Raw genomic sequence first — 21,622 nt, 5'->3', positions numbered from 1 at the left:
TTGTTGTAAAAGTCCCAATGGTTCCTTCAAATGTTGGCAATAACAAAGCTAGTGGTTTGTTTTACTTCCTGGAATGTATGAGTCCCCTGATTGGCTTCATCAATATATACACACTTTCTACAAACAGGAATAAATACAACACACACTGCTGTCGCATGAGCACATTTAGCATCTACGGTGAAATGAATTTATGACAACAAATATGATAATTGCCGATGTTCTAATTATTTAAGATGGTGCCTTTGATTTGGGATGAATTTCTTCTGCTTTTTAGGTTAAGAAACTTCACCTTATGGCTAAAAAAAAATAGATTTCAAAAATAGATTTTACAAGCTAGTGGCATTTCTATATCACACAGGAACCAAATGGACCTTTCATGCGACAGCAGGAAACATAAACACTGTATTACAGTTGAAAGACAAAAGCAGATCATGTCAAAGTTTACACGACACACCGTCATGTAAAACGTCATCATCCTAAATGCAAAAACACAACATAAAATTCCCTTTTTTTTTTCTTGCATAAAATAAATATGCTCTTTTTTGATGCTCGGAATATATTATAACTTGTATTTGAGTGTTTTTTTGTAAACATTTTCTAGAAAAAACAATAGAATAACAAACTTAAAAACACGTTCAGTATTTGTTTTTTTGCTGCATAAATAAAATATGCATTTTTTTCGATGCTGCAAATATATTACATATACAATTTAATTCCATAAAAATACTTTTATGTAATTGTTCCCCAACCTCTCGTAGGACCCCCTTTAACAGTCATTTGATATTAACATACAAAAAATATGCAGAATGTGGACTTTAACCTGAAGATGGATTTAAAAAGTGGAGAAATAAAACAAAATATATCTTTTGCTTTAACTCTTGAACACTTAAGGCTAGCTTTTGAAATCAAATGTTTCCCCAGATACAGAGCGTTTGTTGTTTACAGGTTTATAGCTGCATGCTTTAGGTGTAATAAGGCCAAGTTCGTCATATTAGACTTAAGTAAGTGGAAGGCACTTTTAACCGGCACAGTTTCCTTTTCCTTATTATCTAGTTTTAAAGTTTAGTTTACGTACACTGTTATTAACGTAGAGTTGAAACAGAATCCATTTTGGTGATCCATTCTCTAATATGAGGATCTATCCTAACTTGAATAGATAATCACATTAGGGCCGTTTCTCAATGTTGAGAACACATGCTGCAGAGCAAGTATACTACGTCAGAGTGGTGCAGAATGCTGGGCATTTAACATGCATTTAAACAGTCCTTCGGCGCCACTCAATGACGTAGTATACTTGAAATAGTGGCTCTGCAGCATGTGTACTCGACATTGAGAAACGGCCTAGGTGTTAGCTGCAGGCCCTTTAGCAACATATATGACTGGTTAAAAATTAAAGCACTGACCCGATTTAGTGCCTTTGAAAAGTAAAATATACACTCCCGAATTGGAGGTCTGTCAAGTATCCGTATGCATTTATGTTCATGAGTTCTTAAAGGTGCAAACATCTGTTTCTCTTGATACTAAGACCACATTTCCTTTTTCATTCCTAAAGGATGTTGGCAACGCTACACTACATTTGTTTTTACGAGGAAGTGAAATACTCGATCACAGCTTTGTGTTAAAATGCTACACATTGTATCTGTAAATGATTGTATATAGATTCTATAATTAAGCCCCTGGTTGTTGTTTAAACTAAATATGACAAGATTAGTTGGATTTTTAAAATGATTGTATGCATACAAATAGAAGTTCCAATCCCTTTCAAATCAAGTATATTCAGGTGTAGCAGAGTCTGTTTGAGAAGTGAAGCACCTCGTGGTGACGGCAGTGTGTTGGCTGTGGAGGACGGAGGAAGTCTGGATGCCTGCTGAGTTCAGGGGTTTCCGGAGTCTGGAGGTTTGTGGCTTTGGGGGTCAGAGGTTAGATGTCGTGGGAGGAGGGGTCAGATAAACTCTGGTTTCGTTTCTCTGAGGAGAAGAGAGGAACCAAGTTAATATTCAGAGGACAGTAAGGCAAGTGTACTTGTTGGAAAAATATCACTCGTCCCCGGCTTGAGCTTCAATCTCAGGATCCATGTGTTTCTCATCACATACAGAGCATCAACTAGTTCCTGAGCAGTGTCCTTCACATGCTGATATCCAAGAGAGGGAGTCACACAGTCTCAAGATGGAGGACTAGAAAGCAGTATTCAATGTTTACTTCAGATTAGCTCCACGTCAGAAATGAGCATGCTTGATGTCTCTCTCCATAGAGGCTGAATCATCATGTTCACCACATAGCTATCATCTGCCTCAAACTGTCCTGATGCTCTTCAAGGTCATCACACATCCTGTCATGTTCACAGCTACAGCTGGGATACCTTTGTTATCATGTGGACTCTGACATTGGAAGAGGACATTCAGTGTTTTCCCAACAGTATTTATAGCACCTTTCAACCCTAAGCAAACCCAAATAGTGTTACCGAGGCCTCTCGCAGCAGCCACCTAATAGATTTGTTTGTGAGACGTGCAAAGACACTAATAGACGTTTTCTGACACTAAAAGACGAGATATTTTTGTACCTGCTGTCTGTTTTGGGCCCGGTGGTCTGGTTGGCCTCCGCTGTGTATCTGCTGGTCTGGACGTGGCTCTCTGCCTCTGATGGAGATAAACTCTCCTCCAGTGGAGACCCTTCGTCGTAGAAGAGCAGGCTGCGGGAGCGGACTGCAACACAAACACTGGATTTCATTCACATGTCTTTTTTGAACAATTTTATTTGACATTGTCATGAATTTGGCCGCCTTGAGGGGTCAGGGTTTAGCTTCTGATGGGTACAGTCCAGCAGAATCTTTTTTTTGCCCTCAGAGGACGGCCGCTGGCAGAAAGGAGTGGTACTTAGCATGATGACAACTTAAACTCTGGTTATAAAAAGGGCTTTCCTGAGGCTAAGTGGTTAAAGGAAGTACATTTACAGGGAAGTGGAATGCAGCGAAGAGTGAAAGTTGATACCCATGACCTCTCCACAAGTTGTTTTTGAGAGAAAAGCCTTTTTTGTTTACTGTAACACTTGGTTTTTATGGGTTTTTGTTTGACCTGCCCTAAAGAATTATCAATAGGAAAATAAACTTCTGGGATCTTTATTTTTCATTCATTCTCTACATGCTTTCATTTTGAAATCAATTTCCTAAATGATGGCTTTATTGTCAAATTATTAGCAAGATGCAGACAGATGAATGTTTAAGGATGTTCAGGCGTTTAATAGTCCTAATCTTAATTAACATGTACTTCTATATCTACAGTAATGTTGAATAAGCGGTTTGCAGACCTACCCTGACTGGTGGTATAGAGGTCCGCTGACGGGAGAGGCGGAGAGGAGGAGGGATGAGAGGAAGAGGAGGAGGAGGAGGAGGACAAAGAGGAAGAGGTGTGAGTGAGGAAGGAGAGAGGAGAGAAGCAGGGAGAGAAGGAGCCCAACACCAGGACAAAACACACGGCCACCATCTGCACAGATAGTGACACAAACGTCAATAAAGAAAACCACCTCATTAAAATGATGAGAAACACTGGTGTCAAGAAAGTAACTTACCATGAGGCATGTTCCCGTTTGAGTAGTGGCAATTTTACAAGAGCGAGGGAGGACCTTCCCTGTAACGAGAGACTGAAGCTTCTGCAGCTGCTGTAGGAGAGACCTGAGGAGAGAGAAGGAAGGCATTTTCACAGTTGGGTTTTACCTCCATTCTTTCATACCCTTACTAAGACCGTGCCTCGCCCTCCTAGAGCGAGAGCCTACACTCTTAAACATGCCCCCAGTGTCGCTGCAGCTAATTCCTCTCTTCTTGTACTTTAAGGTCAACTTAATGAAACTGATTTCCTGACAGACGACACCGGTAAAACCAGCAGGATAAAGTGTGTGAGTGGGATCTGGAGAGCAGGGTTCTGATGGTATGAGCCGCGAGGACACACTCTCACCACTAGGTGGAGACACCGGGCAAACTAGAGCTGTGAATCAGAAAGTTATTCGATCTCGGACACAATTATAAACCAAACCAGACTATAAAGTGGTCAGTCAAGTCTTCAGAAGGCCAGTGAGTCATGTAATGTTACACATCTCCACGCCTCACTTGCACCAGAGTGTGTTGTCTGCTGTAATAAACTTGTATAGGATGATACTGACCAGCATCACACATACAGATGTTTTGATGTAATAAAAACAGCTGGAATTATTGTTGTTCCCCATGTGCAGTGCTTCCAAATGTCAGACTTGTCGAGACATGGAGTAGATATTTAGCACAATTAATTCAGCTGTTATAAATCTATTAAAATGGATTCTGTTCTTTGGTTTTAGGGGAGCTATGGCTATCAGGTCCCCATTGAATCCAGTGTTTGTGCGAAGCTAGGCTGTGAGGGCCTGTTTTAGTGTTTCGTCAATCTGGATTTATGACTTTTAATACATATTTAATGCAATAGGAAGATGGAGTTTATCCTCACCTAATAAACCAGTAGCACTGACTCAGTTCGGTTTGAATCAAAGTAAAGAAAAGGCAAAGCGTTGAGAACAAAACGACCACTAATAACTGCATTTGGGGCATTTTTAGTAAAGCTAAAATTAACTTCAATCCTTTAAAACGCTTTTTAAAAAAAAAAGTCTTGCACATATTCAGGCCCTTTTGAGAAAGTGAGCGCGCTGACTCATGTTCCCCAGTTTGTGCCAACTCATTGTTCCCCAGTGTGGTGGTTTAACATGTTAACCAGCGTGTGTGTGTGTGTGTGTGTGTGTGTGTGTGTGTGTGTGTGTGTGTGTGTGTGTGTGTGTGTGTGTGTGTGTGTGTGGTGGGAAGGGAGGGGGTTGCCTTGCATGATGAAAGCTACTGTTAACTCGCAGCTTTAATGACAGGCTCATGCCGCCACAGACAGACAGATAGAGACAGACCCCCCCCCCCCCAGAAAAGCCTAAGCCCTCACCCCCACCACACCCACCCACCCATCTACCCACTGGTTTCATATTGTTATAATAACAGGGGAGACAGACGTAGCTGGGTGAGTCTGCACTTTGACAAATTACTTCATAGACTCCTTTAATTCTCTCAGTTTAGCTCACACATATAAACTTTGGAAGGATTTTATATACAGAGCAATGTAAGAATAGATGGGTGAATCTAACTCAAGCCTTTCCTGCTTCATCGATCAGTATTTCTCCAAAGAACAGCCCGCTTCTTTGAGAGAAATTAGGCTGTTTTTGTGGTGGTACACTTATTTTTTACACTACTTGTGCTGCTTTCTCTGCGTAGTCATGTGACTACCTGATGCATTCAGACTTAGAAACTGAAACTCGTTATCTTCCTTCTACATGTGTTATCTATTGAACATTCAACTTATTGTCATTACGTAGTACAGGTACTATGCAATTTCTCAGAACAAGATCTCTAATGCAGTTCTCTTTTTTCTCATTCTTAACAAACGTGTTTCTATTTGCATATGATGTCTCCAAACAGCATTACTAAACATGTCTGGTCTGTGTTATTATTAGTGTGTTGGAGTCTGCTGAGAGACACAATGGCAACTACACACTAATGTCAGCCAGTGTGTGTGTGTGTGTGTGTGTGTGTGTGTGTGTCTCACCTGTTGGCGGTCTCCAGGTTTTCTACTTTTCTCCACAGATCGCTGTTTTCTGACGTGTAGCTGTCCACCCTGACACACAGAAGAACACAGATTCTTGTCAGCGTCTATTTGACATTTTCATCTTTTCGGAAAACACACATCGTCAAAGCGTGTCCACAATTGTTTGCTGTGATCAGATTGCCATCTATTTATTGGTAAATGTTGTGCCATGGTTTCTCTGTTGCTGCAGGATGACAGGTCTTCTTTCTCCTTCCGACATCTCCTTCTAATCCGATTAAATATCACCCGAACACCTCGTTAATCTCGTGTTATGTTACCAATAATCCTCCTGATCTTTTCTTATTTCTGAATGCAGCTCATTCATTCGCTCTCCCTTTCAGCGAGTCGTCCTGCTGTTTCTCTGCGAGTGATCCGACTATAATCCTCACGTCCAGAGGAGAAACACAAAGAGATATGTTTTACACACTCTCCTCTTACTTCTCTGGTGAGGAGAAATGTAATTTTTGACCATCTGTATGAACCTCTTTGGGTGATTCTTGCTATAAAAGTCCACATTTTCACCTCTCTTCAAGTCTCCCCATGTGCTCGGCAGGTTAATGGAGTCCTGCCATAACGAGTTACAGCCAGAATAACATAACAGAAGAGGGGAATGAGCTTTTAATTATTTTTGATGTTGAAGTACGGTCTGCATGTCATCTGGACATTTGAACCTGAAGCGACACCGAGCCACGAGTTTCCTGACGTTAGTAAAGCCAATCTTAAACCCCTTTCTTTCTCTATTTTCTTAGTGACATTTTGTATCTTTTGTAACTCATATTTATTGTTTTTGTGTGCCAGCATATAAAGAGCACACAATTACGTATAAAAATATCTGTGGTTAGATTCAGGGGAAGCCTCACTGTCCAAATGCACCGCTAACTATGCAACTACATTTGTTAGACAGCAGGAGAAGTGGAAGAAAAAGGTTTTTCATCATTGTTGAAACATTGGCTGTTCAAGCATTCGCAACGTTTGGACGGCATGGATTGAAAAGCGGGAGTGACTCAGAAGCACGACAATTATTCCACGATTGGCACTGATACAATAAATAAGTGTACACTGACGTCTAAGGGTAAGTGATGATTTCCTGAGCCTTGCAATAAGAGAACATCAATTTGTTCTTTGCATAGGGAATGCTAAACGTTGGGGAAATCAAGGCTTGGCTTTTCTCAATAGTTGTGGCCTTTGAAGCACTATAATAGGGTGGCTTTAATATAATTCAAAGGGGCTTTAGTGAGAAAAAAAATCACAGAAGTTGAACGAAAATGAGTGGAAAAGGAGTGGAAACGTGGGGACAGATAACTTTTTCCGAGCCTTACTTTTTCTCCAGGCATTCCACATATTCTTTCTTCTTCCTCCGACTCTCCTGAGCTGAGATCTGCGTAGAAGAACGGAGACAAATCAGCAAAATGCACAGAGTTACGTCACAGAAGTTTGTCTCGTGGTTTCTCGGAGATTGTGGCTCAGTGGATGGTATGATGGACTTCGAATCAGGGGATAGCAAGTTCGAGTCCCACTGCAGTCAGCATGTCGTTGTGTCCCTGAGACACTTCACCCCAAATTGCTCCTGTGGGGATTGCCCACAGTCGCTTTGGATAAAAGCGTCAAATTACATGTAGTGTAATGTTTCTATTTTACCCGCCTTTCTCAGTGTAAGGCACTCAAAAACACACGTGTGGTAAATACTTGGAATCCTGCTTTCTCAGCCTTGTTTTTTTCTGGTTTGTAAGTGTACCTTGTTTTTGATCTTCCGTCGGACCCTCTTCAGTGCCTTCTCTTCACTCTTAGTGAGAGGGAGTTTGTTGGGTACGGGGTAACCCTCTGCCACCAGGGTCCTCTTCTCTTCTTCTGTCAGCAGGAGCGGCCCTGAGCCCTGCAGCTTCTGCATTAAACAAAGCAAATCATCAACATATTTACAACAATTACCAACTTTCTATGTTTAAATAAACCCTGTCTTGGATGTTATTGAATAGGCCCTATTTTGTCAGCACTTTATAGCACCGTTTTTATAGAAATTGGTGCATTAAGTGTGGGATAATCATTCAAAAAAAGGGTCTTCCACCTCATAGGCCAGATTTTATAAGTCCTGATCATTCCCTAATGTTCGTATTGTTTACTGTTTTTTTACTAAGGCATTCCGGACACACAAAACTTAAGCTGTACAATAACTATGTCTTGAAAAAACGCTGTGTAATTGTTTGCTGCCAAATGTCAATACGAAAAATATTTTTAAAAGGGTCTTCCACTCACATGTGGTGCGGTGAGCAGAGGTGAGGAGGAGATGGCTGTGGAGGAAGAGGAGGATGAGGAAGAGGAGGAAGAACAGGCGCGACCTCCTGGCCTCTGCGTCGGCTGAGGGGAGGAGGGGGGCAGGGTGAGGGGGGGGGAAGAGGGAGGCATGGAACCGTCACTGTCGCCGTGGTTACTGCTGGGAGGGGTGGGCGGGAGCTGTAGAGCGTCATCTGGAAACGAGAGGAGGGGGGTTAGTGAGCTCATCCTGAAACATCATCCTATTCTGTGATAGATGAAACAACACGTGCGTATGAGACGTCAGAAGACCTGAGTGCTCAAAGCTTTATTCAGTTCATTGACTTATTTTGGTATCAAGTGTTTCTTTATTAATCACAAAGTTGGTGTGTATGTATTTTTTTGTGAAGCACTTTGAGTTTTTGTGCCTGAGGTGCCCCATTAATAAAAATGTGTCTGAATGATTGATGAACACAGAAAGTAGATCCACAGGAAATGCATTTAGTGATTTACAGACTTACAAAAAGCTGCGAATGAGAGGTTAAGGAAATAAAGTCCTTCAGTGTTTTTTTGAGGCTGAGGTTTTTTATTTGATGCTCTTGACTTATATTATCTTGTGCCCTCTCTCCTCCCTTAATATCGCTCACCCTCAGCCATCCATTGAGGATTTTTTAAATCCCATAATTCCCCTAAAGTAGACCCTGAGTGAGGATGCTTCTTTAGGAGCTTAGAGCGAGGAAGCACAGGTTCATCCCACACAGACGTCTCTTATCAAGTGGCTCGTATTAATGCTACACCTCCACATGTGACACACAGCTGTGCAGAAGCTTTGTCGCTTGTATGTGTGTGTGTGTGTGTGTGTGTGTGTGTGTGTGTGTGTGCGCGTGTGTGTGTGTGTGTGTGTGTGTGTGTGTGTATGTATGTGGGTGTGTCTGTATGTGTCTGTCTCTGTGTGTGTGTGTGTGTGTGTGTGTGTGTGTGTGTGTGTGTGTGTGTGTGTGTATGTATGTGGGTGTATGTATGTGGGTGTGTCTGTATGTGTGTGTCTGTCTGTCTGTCTGTGTGTGTGTGTGTGTGTGTGTGTGTGTGTGTGTGTGTGTGTGTGTGTGTGAGCGTGTGTGTGTGTGTGTGTGTGTGTGTATCCACTCGTGTGTGGGAAGCTGTTGCACCCCCCCCCCTCCCGCAGGTGATTGTCAGCTTGGCTACCTGAGATGTGTGTGTGTGTGTGTGTGTGTGTGTGTGTGTGTGTGTGTGTGTGTGTGTGTGTGTGTGTGTGTGTGTGTGTGTGTGTGTGTGTGTGTATATATGTACCGCTGGGCAGGCTGAGGTACTGTCCAATCTCTTTGGGTTCATCTTTTATGGCGACGGGCTTCACGCTGTCTTGACTGGGCTCCTGCAGAAACACAAAAACAACAATAATCAACTTTTGAACAAACATGAAAAAAACAACATCATTTGTAGCATCTCGCGGTATGAAGGATGCTAACCGTGTGTTTCCATGGAGACCCTCTGTGTGGTGGGGCGGGACTTAATGTGAGGGGCGGGCCTTCGTGAGGCTGAGGATCTAACCTTTGACCCACATCCGGCTCCTCCTGTTTCACCAAGATGCCCGAAAGGTCCTGACTGAAGCTCCATTCAAATTCTAAGAGAGAGACAAAACACCATCGAATCAAAATCAACAGACATTTAGCAGCAGTGATATTATCTAAAACACCTCTCAAACTTTTCTATCAATGGAGAGAAGGTTAGTTAGTGGTTTTTGTTGGCAAACGACTGTTCCCAACATCAGGAATAAACGCAGAAATACACATGATGTAAAATATACAAAATATCACACTTCACTTGTAATATTAAAACATCTTAAGATAAACCTAGAAAGCTCATCGCCCTTTTTAAAAAGCAGAATAAACTCAATTTTCAGAGCAACTTGAAGAAATGAACCTCGGTATATGTCTCTCCCGGGACCTTCAGGGAGGTCTTCCAATGGGAAGTAACTGGTAGCTTATAAATCACACTTTGAAGGAGCTTCCCCAAAACATTTGAGCACTTCCTGACAAGACTGGTCATTACAGGCTGCTGGACAACGTCTCTCTGGCATCTGCGGTGCATAATTTGTCTCTAGTGAATTTGTATCTACCCTGAAATAAAAGATGGGCTGAACCTACACCTTGTGTTCAGGATCCTTCCCGAGAAGCGAAACGACTGCTGCCTTTAAACACTGCAGAAAATATGCATAATCGGGACCATTTGAAAGGAGGTTCCCTCAAACACAATGAGGTGATTCTCACAGGTACTCCCTTGTTTAGTCTCGTGTGAGCTGCAGAAAGTATTTTTAGCAACATAAGTGCAAGTGCAGGGCAACTAGTCACCAGTTCTCCTGGTTTATTTGGTGTCCTAGTGGGCAAGATGATGAAAAGGCGGAGGAAGAGGAGGCTGCCAGCGCCGGCCACAAACCAGGGTCACAGGGATCGGTGAAAACCAAGACCATGAGTCACTGAAACACGTCTGCACTTCCTCGTGTAAACTGTAGGGGACAGACAGACTGTTTATAAGGGACAATATATCTATACATTTCTAATCGTTTTTATGGAGAGTTCTGCATATTTTACACGTGAAGATCAGTTTACTTATCATTGAAAGTCTTACTCAGCCTGTCAAGAAAGGGGTTTCATGTATTCTGTGTCATGGGATCAGCGTTGTTAAATTGGTATTGAGACTTTTAATTTATAACAGAAAGCCTGAAATGCAAAGTAGAGATGTAGATTTTCACAGTGTTGGTGATATTGGAGATCAAATTGAGTTGCATTATGGGAGTTTTATTCGTTAAATCCACCCGTGGGACACATATGAGTTCTGCTTTAATACATTTAACCATTATTTTTCTTAATTGGGAATTGCTTATATTGAAGTGCAATATTAAGTAGCTGTAGATCTTTTATTTAAATTCTGACACTGCTTATCCATGCGTCTACTGGAGTTAAAGATTCACTATGTATGCTTTCAATTAAAGATCCCGTGTCAGAAGTGAGCTTATTACTATGCACAAGTCCACCTAACAGAACTTTACATTCAACCTTAAATTGAAAAGAAACAGTATGTTTTAAGTGGCAAATTAAAAGTAGCTGCAGGTAGAGAAGTGTTTTTCCTCGAGTAAGCATTTGTAAACTTTAGAAAAGGACCGACACTTTGATGTTTGTCACAACACACTCAACCAAAAAAGCTCCCGTGGTGCATGGAAAGAGAGCAGCAGCCGTTTAACAAGACAAGCAGTGCTGCTGCTGTGTGTGTGTGTGTGTGTGTGTGTGTGTGTGTGTGTGTGTGTGTGTGTGTGTGTGTGTGTACATCATTTTAATCACCTCCTGGTTTCCTAGCAACATGTCTGCCGGTAAAATGCTCTGAAGTTTACAAGCCGCGGTGGAAACAGGAGGCAAGGGGGGGGGGGGGTGGAGGTGTGTGAGCTTCATCTTGTCCGTCAGTAACGGCCAGGAGAGTACATCCTAAAAACAAATCACTTTCCATCGTCGAAAATAAACTGCCTTAAGGTGCAACATCACTGCTGTGGTGTCAACAATAATCAACACTGACAGCAAGATGCGATGGCGAGAGCACACATCAGTCAACTTCATTGCAATCTATTAGGACTCATAGAGAAGTGGAAATCATTATTATTGTGGTGTCAGTGCCTAAAGCAGTCGGTACTATATGAGTGGGATTATTCGTTCTTTCGTGAGAACCTGCAACTAAGGAAAAGTTAAGCATATTGTAATTGATTATTAACTGATTAACAGCAGGCTATATCAACATTGTCAATCTATATGAACAGTGATTGAAAGTGCTATAAGTATGAAGCTGTAACATGTTAAATCAGCTTGAGGCATCATTTATCACACCATGGAAACACAGCTGCAGATAATAAAATAATAATGTGATTTAATGAGCTACGACACGTCAGTCATGATCACATATTATCGTTGCAACCCGGCATCCATCCCTGATTACTAATCAGCACGGTAGCTCTGGAATATGTCTGAAAAATCGCTGATTATATATTAAAAGAAATAAGGAATGAACTCAGTTCTGGGGTGGTTCCTCTATTAACCGATTCCCCACATCCTCTCTGCTGGTTGGACCCTCACAAGCGTCTCCTAATGAGGCCGGTCCCGCTGCTCCTCGGTGCCTCGTTAAGCCTCGTTAAGCCTCCTGCCTCGTTAAGCTTGATTGGACCGATTTTTAACGAATACCAGGAGCGAGGTGAATGCATAGGAAGGCAGTCCTTTATAAATATGATGGGGAAAAGTAGGATATAAGCAAGAAGACATTTTTTATTATTTACTGAATTTTTGGGTGGTATTTTCCCCTGATATTACCAAATTGTAATTGATATTTTAAGCAATTTGAGCTCAAAGGAAGGCAACAAAGTGCTTTTATTAGTCCCTATGTGCAGAGGGTTCAAACATAATTTAGTGTTTGTGTCAAAGATGCTGTGGGTGAAAGTAAAACCTGATCCTCACTACTTTATAGGATCTATATGGGTGCTGTTAATAGAAGACAGTCTTCTTCCTATGAGGCTAGTAAACCCAGGTAAGACATCCTATGGCGGGATAACGACCAGAGGCTCCTGGCAGTCGTCACGGGGGGTGAAGGAGCAGAGGTGGCGACCGTGTTTGATCTCAGCGGGACGGCAGGAACATTAAAACGATAGATGGAGCAGCGCAGTGGGAGCTGTAGTAAAAACACACAGCGTCTTTTTGACTGAATAAGAGTACCGAGAACCGAAGACCACAGGCTGAGAGGAAAAGAAGACAGGAAAGGTAAGAGGTTTTTGTCAAATCAACCAAATTTGAGCCTCCACTGCAGGAGAAACTGACCCATAATTCTGCTGGGGTCGAGCAATAATTGCATTCATGTTGTCATCCAGGAGAACATCTATGATTCCCCTCCATTCAGAGCAAACTGGCTTTCTGAAAGGTCAGCAACTTCTGACATCCCCGGGTGGTTAATTAACCCCGACTCCTTGAGACAAACAAGAAGCAGCTTCTATTGTTGAGGATGCTGAGAGAAGCACAACGAGCACACAGATCCTCTGTGTGCTGCTGCGTCACCGGGGATTACGGTCCAATACCAGGAACCGAGATCCCCAAGTTTACGGACGATTCTTAGCCAGAACCTACTGCCTTGTCTGCATATGTGCCTGCTTGTTAGCATGTTTTGTACATGTGCTGATACAAATTGTACGATGCAACAATTGAGGCGAAATACTTTCAAAGTCATGCCTTTAAAATGGCATTGTTTACTTTTCATGCCAAAATGAGTGCAGAAATAGATCGTACAAAATCCAACAGAAGTGATCGAATAATGTCAAAAAAACGAGGTTACTGTGAAAAACTGTGGTTCTTATTATATGGAAAATGTATTCAGGGAAAAGAGTTATATCTCCCCAGGAAGTATAACTTGTCAAATCAAAGGGGAAATTAAGCCTATAGGAGCGAATAATGCCTACAATCTTGACATAGCAGCAACGTAGAACTGTACACACACTGAATTCATGTTTTATATTAACTGTAATAACAAAGGGTAATCATGCAGGGGCCAGTATATATATTCATTCTCTTTCAAACATATATTATCTCTTCAAACATTTAGCTCGTAAAAATGCACCGTATGGCACATGGTGGCGAAGTCCATAGGGACCTGGCTTGGCAACTGGAAGGTCACCAGTTCAAGTCCCGGAAAGACCAAGGCCGTTTCTCAATGTCGAGTAAAGCTGCTGCAGAGCCACTATTTCAAGTATACTGCGTCATCGAGTGGTGCCGAATGCTGCGAATATAACATGCATGTAAACAGTCCTACGGCACCACTCGATGACGTACTTGAAATAGTGGCAGAACATTTGTGGAAAGTATGTATCAGCAGATGTAGGTTGTAAATATGCATTTTGGCTTCGGTCCGATTGATTCAAATATGATATGTGCGCCTCCATATGTGAGCTTTAGATAAAAGTTCTGCAGCACCAGACGATAAGGAGGAAAATATAATATGAACTACCTTGATATCAAAGCTGTCTAAAGGCTTTGTTTTATGAGGTCATATATTATGTTCAGGGTTAGCCGTTTAATGTGTCATTCTTGTTTTGATAATAGGCTGTTTGCATTGGCTTCTGCGCACATTTACCCTAAAGCACACATGTGCGAGTTGGAGTGTTGGAGTGATTGTAGCTGGATTCATTTATTCTATTCTCTCCAAATAGGAAACTATTGGCTAAATAAATGTTCTAGTTCAGAGCGTTGGACTGGAAACAGAGGAGTTCGGTTTTTTTCTCTCAATGTGTATTTATTTTCTGATATCCCAGGGGAGTAGATTTAATTGGATTAAGACAGAAAGAGAGAAAAGGGAGAACAGAGAGAGATAACCTGACAGAGGAGAGAAAGAGAGTTTCCGCTGGCTTCGGCTAAAGCTGCACACTCAAAACCATATGCTTGTCATAGCGTTGTGTGAGTCCATGTGTGTGTGTGTTTGTGTGTTAGGTGGGCAGGGCTTAGCTGGAGGAAAACTGCTTGGACTGGGATCAGCTGCTCAGACAGACAGCAGGATCCCCGGGACAAACGGAGGAGAGACAGACAGACAGTCAGACAGTCAGACAGACAGACAGACAGACAGTCAGTCAGACAGACAGTGAGGTACAGACAGACAGACAGACAGACAGTCAGTCAGACAGACAGACAGACAGTCAGACAGACAGTGAGGTACAGACAGACAGACAGACAGACAGACAGACAGTCAGACAGTCAGTCAGACAGACAGACAGACAGACAGACAGTCAGACAGACAGACAGACAGACAGTCAGACAGACAGTGAGGTACAGACAGACAGACAGTCAGACAGACAGACAGTGAGGTACAGACAGACAGTCAGACAGTCAGACAGACAGACAGACAGACAGACAGACAGACAGTCAGTCAGACAGACAGTGAGGTACAGACAGACAGACAGACAGACAGACAGTCAGACAGACAGACAGTCAGACAGACAGTGAGGTACAGACAGACAGACAGACAGTCAGACAGACAGTGAGGTACAGACAGACAGTCAGACAGTCAGACAGACAGACAGACAGACAGACAGACAGTCAGACAGACAGTGAGGTACAGACAGACAGTCAGACAGTCAGACAGACAGACAGACAGACAGACAGTCAGTCAGACAGACAGACAGACAGTCAGACAGTCAGTCAGACAGACAGACAGACAGACAGTCAGTCAGACAGTGAGGTACAGACAGACAGACAGACAGACAGACAGACAGTCAGACAGTCAGTCAGTCAGTCAGTCAGACAGTCAGTCAGTCAGTCAGACAGACAGACAGACAGTCAGACAGACAGACAGACAGACAGACAGGAGGAGATAATGAGGAAGATGAGCCAGAGAGAAACACAGAAAATATGCAGCATTTTAAATTCGACACATGTTCCTACAGGCACCTCTAACATGAAATATAATAGCTAAGTCAATCATCACATGTTATATGGCAGCCAATCAGAGAGTTTGCTGTTTGACAGACAGGGTCAAACTGCATGTGAAGCATTACATTATCCAGGCACTGAGCCAATGAGATAACCCTGGGGGACAGACAGCGTGACGAAGAGACAGACCCAGCATCAGCAGCAGGTTGGCTGTGTTTGCTGAGAGTTAAAGCTACGATTTCTTTCTTTCTTTATAATTAGGATGGCCTACCAGACTCGTGGTCCATTTTGATTGACAGGGCTGGGCTCTGGGGGGCGGAGTCTTCACTTACAGAGTAGCTGTGCTCCGCTTGAATATCTGTGAGATTCAAAAGCCCTTTTCAGACACGGAAATCCAAACATTGCTGTGTTTATGAATATATTTAAGTGAGGGCTTCTATTGGCTAGCACTCCAACACATTGCACGTGATAGGCTAAGGGGCGGGACATCTCTAAACTGGTTGACTAATCACATCAGCCGGCCAGCTAACCAATCAGAGCAGACTGGGCTCTGGTTTCAGACAGAGGGTGAAAAGTATGACAAAAATAAAGAGCTTTTTGATCATTAAAGCATGGAGACATGTCCCAGTAGAGACACTACATACTGATATACACCTGAACATCAGCAGGAGAGGACTCTTTAAAGTAGAGACACTACATACTGATATACACCTGAACATCAGCAGGAGAGGACTCTTTAAAGTAGAGACACTACATGCTGATATACACCTGAACATCAGCAGGAGAGGACTCTTTAAAGTAGAGACTCTACATACTGATATACACCTGAATATCAGCAGGAGAGGACTGTTTAAAGTAGAGACACTACATACTGATATACACCTGAACATCAGCAGGAGAGGACTCTTTAAAGTAGAGACTCTACATACTGATATACACCTGAACATCAGCAGGAGAGGACTCTTTAAAGTAGAGACACTACATACTGATATACACCTGAACATCAGCAGGAGAGGACTCTTTAAAGTAGAGACTCTACATAATGATATACACCTGAACATCAGCAGGAGAGGACTCTTTAAAGTAGAGACAGTACATACTGATATACACCTGAACATCAGCAGGAGAGGACTCTTTAAAGTAGAGACAATACATACCGATATACACCTGAACATCAGCAGGAGAGGACTCTTTAAAGTAGAGACACTACATACTGATATACACCTGAACATCAGCAGGAGAGGACTCTTTAAAGTAGAGACACTACATACTGATATTAGATTAGATAGAGTTTTATTGTCTCCCTTAGGAGAAATTTGTCTTGGGCATCGAGATAATACACATAAAAAACATTCAGGTCAATCAGTCATAGATACAGAACAGAGATCACATATATCACATGGCAAAGAAACAACAAGAAACATACAGGTACCGAACTTTCCCTATTGCATTCATACTGTACATAATCAAATATTGCACTTTTCCCTATTGTATTTATACATAAATCAAATATTGCACTTTTCCCTATTGTATTCATACACAAATCAATATTGCACTTTCCCTATTTTACCTATGCATGGTGTCCGTCAAATTGCACATATCCCTATTGTGTCCATATTTACACACAATGCACTTTCCCTATTTAACCTTCTCGATTGCACACACTACACTGTAAACATTGCACCTCCCAACAACTCCTAACAGCATAATCACAGTTATTTCTGACTGTTCAGCAGCTTGATTGACAGCGGAACAAAGGAAAACTTATACCTGTTCAGTTTACAGTTTGGTAATCTATACCTTCTGCCCGAGGGCAGCAACTCAAACTCTCTATACAGGATGTGTTTGGGGTCGCATGTGATTTTACGGCCTTGCTTTCTCACCATCTCCTCGAATATCTCCTGAAGAGAGGATGGTGGAAGCATGCCAATTATTTTTCCAGCCCTTTTTATCAAGCTCTGGAGTTGTGATTTAGATTTAACTGACAAGTTACCAAACCATGTTGTGATGCCATAACGAATAATAGACTCAATTGCTGCCCTGTAGAACATTAACATGATGCATTTATCCACTCCATGAACCCTGAGCCGACGCAGAAAATACAGGCGCTGGCTTATCTTTGAGCATACCTGATCCACCTGATGGGCCCAGCCTAACTGAGCATCAAAATAAATCCCCAAATATTTAAAACGTGTAACCTGCTCAACTCCCTCCCTGTTGATAAGGACGGGGCTGTGATCACCGACTGACTTGGGGTCAAAGATCATTTCCTTTGTTTTTTTAACATTTAACACCAGGTTATACGCCTCACACCACTTCACGACCTCTTCGATCTCAAGTTTATAAAGAGAAATGTCTGAGTCTCTAGTCAGGAAACTAAGTATGGCTGTGTCATCAGAGAACTTTATAATGTGGTTGTGTGTGTGCTGACTCCTACACTCATTTGTGTAGAGTGTGAAGAGAAGAGGCGAGCTAACGCAGCCTTGCGGTGCCCCTGTGCTTATGACCTGTGTGTCAGAGAGGGTCGAGTTCACTTTCACCTGCTGCTGTCTTTCAGTTAGGAAGGAGTGGTACCATCTGATCAAGTAAGGGTTCACATCCATCTGTTTGAGCTTTTTTAACATGATTTGGGGAAGAATAGTATTAAAAGCTGAGCTAAAGTCCATGGACATTAATCTAGCATAAGCTAAAGGGTTTTCCAGGTGTTTTAGAATAAAGTGAGTTGTAGAGGTCAGAGCATCATCTGTACCTCTACCATCGCTGTACGCAGAGTGGTAGGGGTCCAAGAGGTGTTGCACCTCAGTTCGCAAGTTCCCTACAATAATCCGTTCCAGTGACTTCATAACTATTGAGGTCAAAGCCACTGGTCTGAAGTCGTTGTTGTCATGTGGGCATGGTTTTTTTGCAACTGGTATGATGACAGCTTTCTTCCATATTTGAGGGATGCTTCCCGAGTCAGCAGAGAGCTGGAATAATGGACTCCAGGCAGGGGTGAGCTCGTCTGCAAACGTTTTCAGCAGGAGTGCCGAAATACCGTCTGGCCCACTGGCCTTCTTAGTATGCAGTTGTTTGAAAACCCTGGCCACAGCACTATCATCAATTATTATTCTTCTATTGTGTATTGGGTCACAGGTTAAAGAGGTTGACAAGTTATTACATGCATCAATGTTGGAAGCAGAATTAATATCAAAACGTTTGTAGAAATTGTTGAGTTCATTTGCTTTGTTAAGCTCATCCAGAACATGCATCTCCCTCTTGCCGGAGTTCATATTTGTAATTTCTTTCACAGAGTCCCACAGTTCTTTCGAGTTCTTGGTTGAGAAAGCCTCTCGGACACTCAGACTATGTTGCTCTCGGGCTTCTTTAAATTTCCCCTTTAGTTCTCTTTGAGCTGATCTCAGTTGTATAGCATCGTTCTTTTGAAAAGCGATATTTCTTCGTCGGATACACTGTTTAATATCCGATGAGATGTAGTCTTTATTGTTTGGATATATCCTAATGGTCTTTTTTGGCACAACAGTATCGACACAGAAATGAATGTAGTCTGTGATGGTCTCAGCGATGGTATCGGTGTCATTGTCCTGGTAGAATACTTCCCAATCTGTGGCCAGGAAGCAGCCACTTAGCTTTTCTTTATGCTCATCCTGCCATAGACTGACAGTTTTAGAGACAGGTTTACTTCTCTTGATGGCAGCCTTAAAGGTGGGGATTAGCTGGACGGTGTTATGGTCCGAATTTGAAAGGGGGGTCTAATCCGAGCAGCATACGCATCTTTGATGTTGCCATAACATTTGTCCAGTATGTTATTTTTCCGGGTGCCATTTTTTACGTATTGCTGGAATCCCGGAAGTGCTGGTTCTAGCTTACAGTGATTACAATCTCCAATAACAAATATAGGTGCATCAGGTTTGTTCTTTAACTGCTCGTGCACGCAGTCCGCTACACGTGAGGCAGCCTTTGAGGCGTTACCATTGGGTGGGATGTAAACAGCACAGATAAAAATGTTCCCATAGTCTCTAGGTAGGTAAAATGGTCTCAGACTTAGGCATAAGAGTTCGATATCGGGAGTGCACACAGTGTCTTTTGATATACACCTGAACATCAGCAGGAGAGGACTCTTTAAAGTAGAGACACTACATACTGATATACACCTGAACATCAGCAGGAGAGGACTCTTTAAAGTAGAGACACTACACACTGATATACACCTGAACATCAGCAGGAGAGGACTCTTTAAAGTAGAGACACTACACACTGATATACACCTGAACATCAGCAGGAGAGGACTCTTTAAAGTAGAGACACTACTTACTGATATACACCTGAACATCAGCAGGAGAGGACTCTTTAAAGTAGAGACACTACATACTGATATGAATCTTAAGATGTGTATAATAGAGTCCATTTAAAGCCCTAGTGACTCAGGGACACCAAATCGTCTCAAGTGATGTGTGTGACATGCAGACTGATTCCTCTGACAGCTTCAACACACTGAGAAGCTACAGCTCAATAACTCTGAAGCGTATTTGTGCAGCTTGTTAGCAACTATTGTACCCTGCTAGTGAACATTGTGTGTTTGTGTGTAAAAAGCAGGAGTTTTGGATGTCACAGACTTTCGCATCAGACACTCGCTCTCCATAGTTGGATTTTAGTTTTATAGGGGAGACAGAGCCAGAGTTGTTGCTTTTGAAATCCAACCAAATAATGCATTGGGATCTTTTTCTAATTTTTACTTTTGGCGGTTTGTCTGAAGAAATAAAGTCATACAAATGTGAGGGGCCGTTGGAAGAGCTCCACAAACCAACCTGCTCTGATATTTTGATTGTCAATAATGGGGAAAGTTATTGGAAGGAACGACCACTGTGATCCAAACCCACACACAACATTTTTATTGGACGTTATGTTCAACATGTTGATATTTAATTCTGCGCTATGAGGAGTGACATTTTATTATTGTACTGATGATTTTAAAAGAGGCTCTGACCTGGGCTGCTGTCGTCCATATCCATGCTTATAGGTGAAGGTCTGTCTGACACGATGGGCCGCTCTAATAGATGGTCGTCAAAGAAACTGCTGAATAATTCACTGCTGAAGTCGTCCATCTGGTCGCCGGAGAATGGCTGGAAAACATGAAGAGAAACCTTTTTTTAATTCAGCAAAACAACAGTTTTCCATGGAACGGTTACCACTCCTATAAAAGACTGTACTGTGGTACTTTTCATGTCTCACCAATTGTAGAGATTTGATTATTTTCAGAAGAACTGAAGGATTACAAAGCTGAGAACAGAGCTGTTTATTTAGCTCATGAAAGATGCCTTTTTCTTCTCTAGAAGATGGGAGGCAACAAGTGTCAGTGTCCTAAACCATATCAACGTATTTCCATCATCATAGTTTCTCAGAGCCCAAATCTGGAAATGTGTTGTTCTCCAGAATACAAAACATATTCTGTTTACGATATGAAACAAGGAGAGGAAGCACACTAGACAGGTTGGAACACGGGGAAAAGGGCCATTCTTGCTTGACTGAAAGGATTCTCAAAGTAGTGGTAGTCAGAGAGAGATCTGTCAGAGTCAGAAACCAGACAACCCAGAGTTCATGGAATGAAGAGTCACTCAATATCGATAGATTCATCCTCAGTCTGGATGAGATGAGTCACTGAGCTGAGAGATGATGTTTGGGAAGCCTGGGACGGCATGATGCTCTGATTTCACTGGTTATAACACACACACACACACACACACACACACACACACACACACACACACACACACACACACACACACACACACACACACACACACACACACACACACACACACACACACACACACACACACACACACGAGCATGAGTCACCCTGGTGTTGATCAAACAAAACAGTACAAAAGCACGCACACTTACATAGTCACACACAGATGCATTGCATTGGGACCTATTGGATAAACCAAACCCTGCTCGGAAGCTTCCAGACTGACACTGTGACAGAAATAACTCCATTTAATTCACCACAAATGCTAAATTACATTTAAGGAAACTAGCTTCAACTCTTGACTGAATTTGGAGAAAAATTAAACGGCTTTTTGTCCTCTTACTCTTATGCTATACGCGGCACCAGCACTTAAGACATTATGATGTTTAGCTTGGACGTCATTAGGATAACAGTGCAAATGGGTTTAGAGGTGTTAGTGTGTAGTTCAACTTTCCATTTGTGAAAGCTGACATGTACAGTAAATCTTATTCAGAAGCTCCTTGTCTGTGCATAGCCAAGAACTGGAACCT

The 21,622-nt window shown here is 42.3% G+C and overlaps 1 protein-coding gene across 1 annotated transcript in view; it reads right to left on the bottom strand.

The window, feature by feature from the left end:
* Window positions 1–60: 60 nt before the first annotated feature.
* The window catches only part of creb3l1 (cAMP responsive element binding protein 3-like 1), a 29,243-nt gene continuing 7,681 nt past the window's right edge, over window positions 61–21,622 (bottom strand). The window contains exons 2-12 of the mRNA XM_034097096.2: window positions 20,328–20,463; window positions 9,371–9,525; window positions 9,195–9,276; window positions 7,887–8,098; window positions 7,372–7,518; window positions 6,956–7,014; window positions 5,598–5,666; window positions 3,565–3,667; window positions 3,308–3,479; window positions 2,561–2,702; window positions 61–1,967 (exon numbers count right to left, since the gene is read on the bottom strand). Of these exons, the coding sequence (XP_033952987.1) occupies window positions 1,943–1,967; window positions 2,561–2,702; window positions 3,308–3,479; window positions 3,565–3,667; window positions 5,598–5,666; window positions 6,956–7,014; window positions 7,372–7,518; window positions 7,887–8,098; window positions 9,195–9,276; window positions 9,371–9,525; window positions 20,328–20,463 (1,302 nt within the window). The 3' untranslated portion in view covers window positions 61–1,942. The remainder of the gene's footprint in view (window positions 1,968–2,560; window positions 2,703–3,307; window positions 3,480–3,564; window positions 3,668–5,597; window positions 5,667–6,955; window positions 7,015–7,371; window positions 7,519–7,886; window positions 8,099–9,194; window positions 9,277–9,370; window positions 9,526–20,327; window positions 20,464–21,622) is intronic.

This window comes from Pseudochaenichthys georgianus, chromosome 2 (genome assembly GCF_902827115.2).
Source record: "Pseudochaenichthys georgianus chromosome 2, fPseGeo1.2, whole genome shotgun sequence".
Classification (NCBI taxonomy): Eukaryota; Metazoa; Chordata; class Actinopteri; order Perciformes; family Channichthyidae; genus Pseudochaenichthys; species Pseudochaenichthys georgianus.
This window is presented reverse-complemented; position numbering and strand designations above follow the sequence as displayed.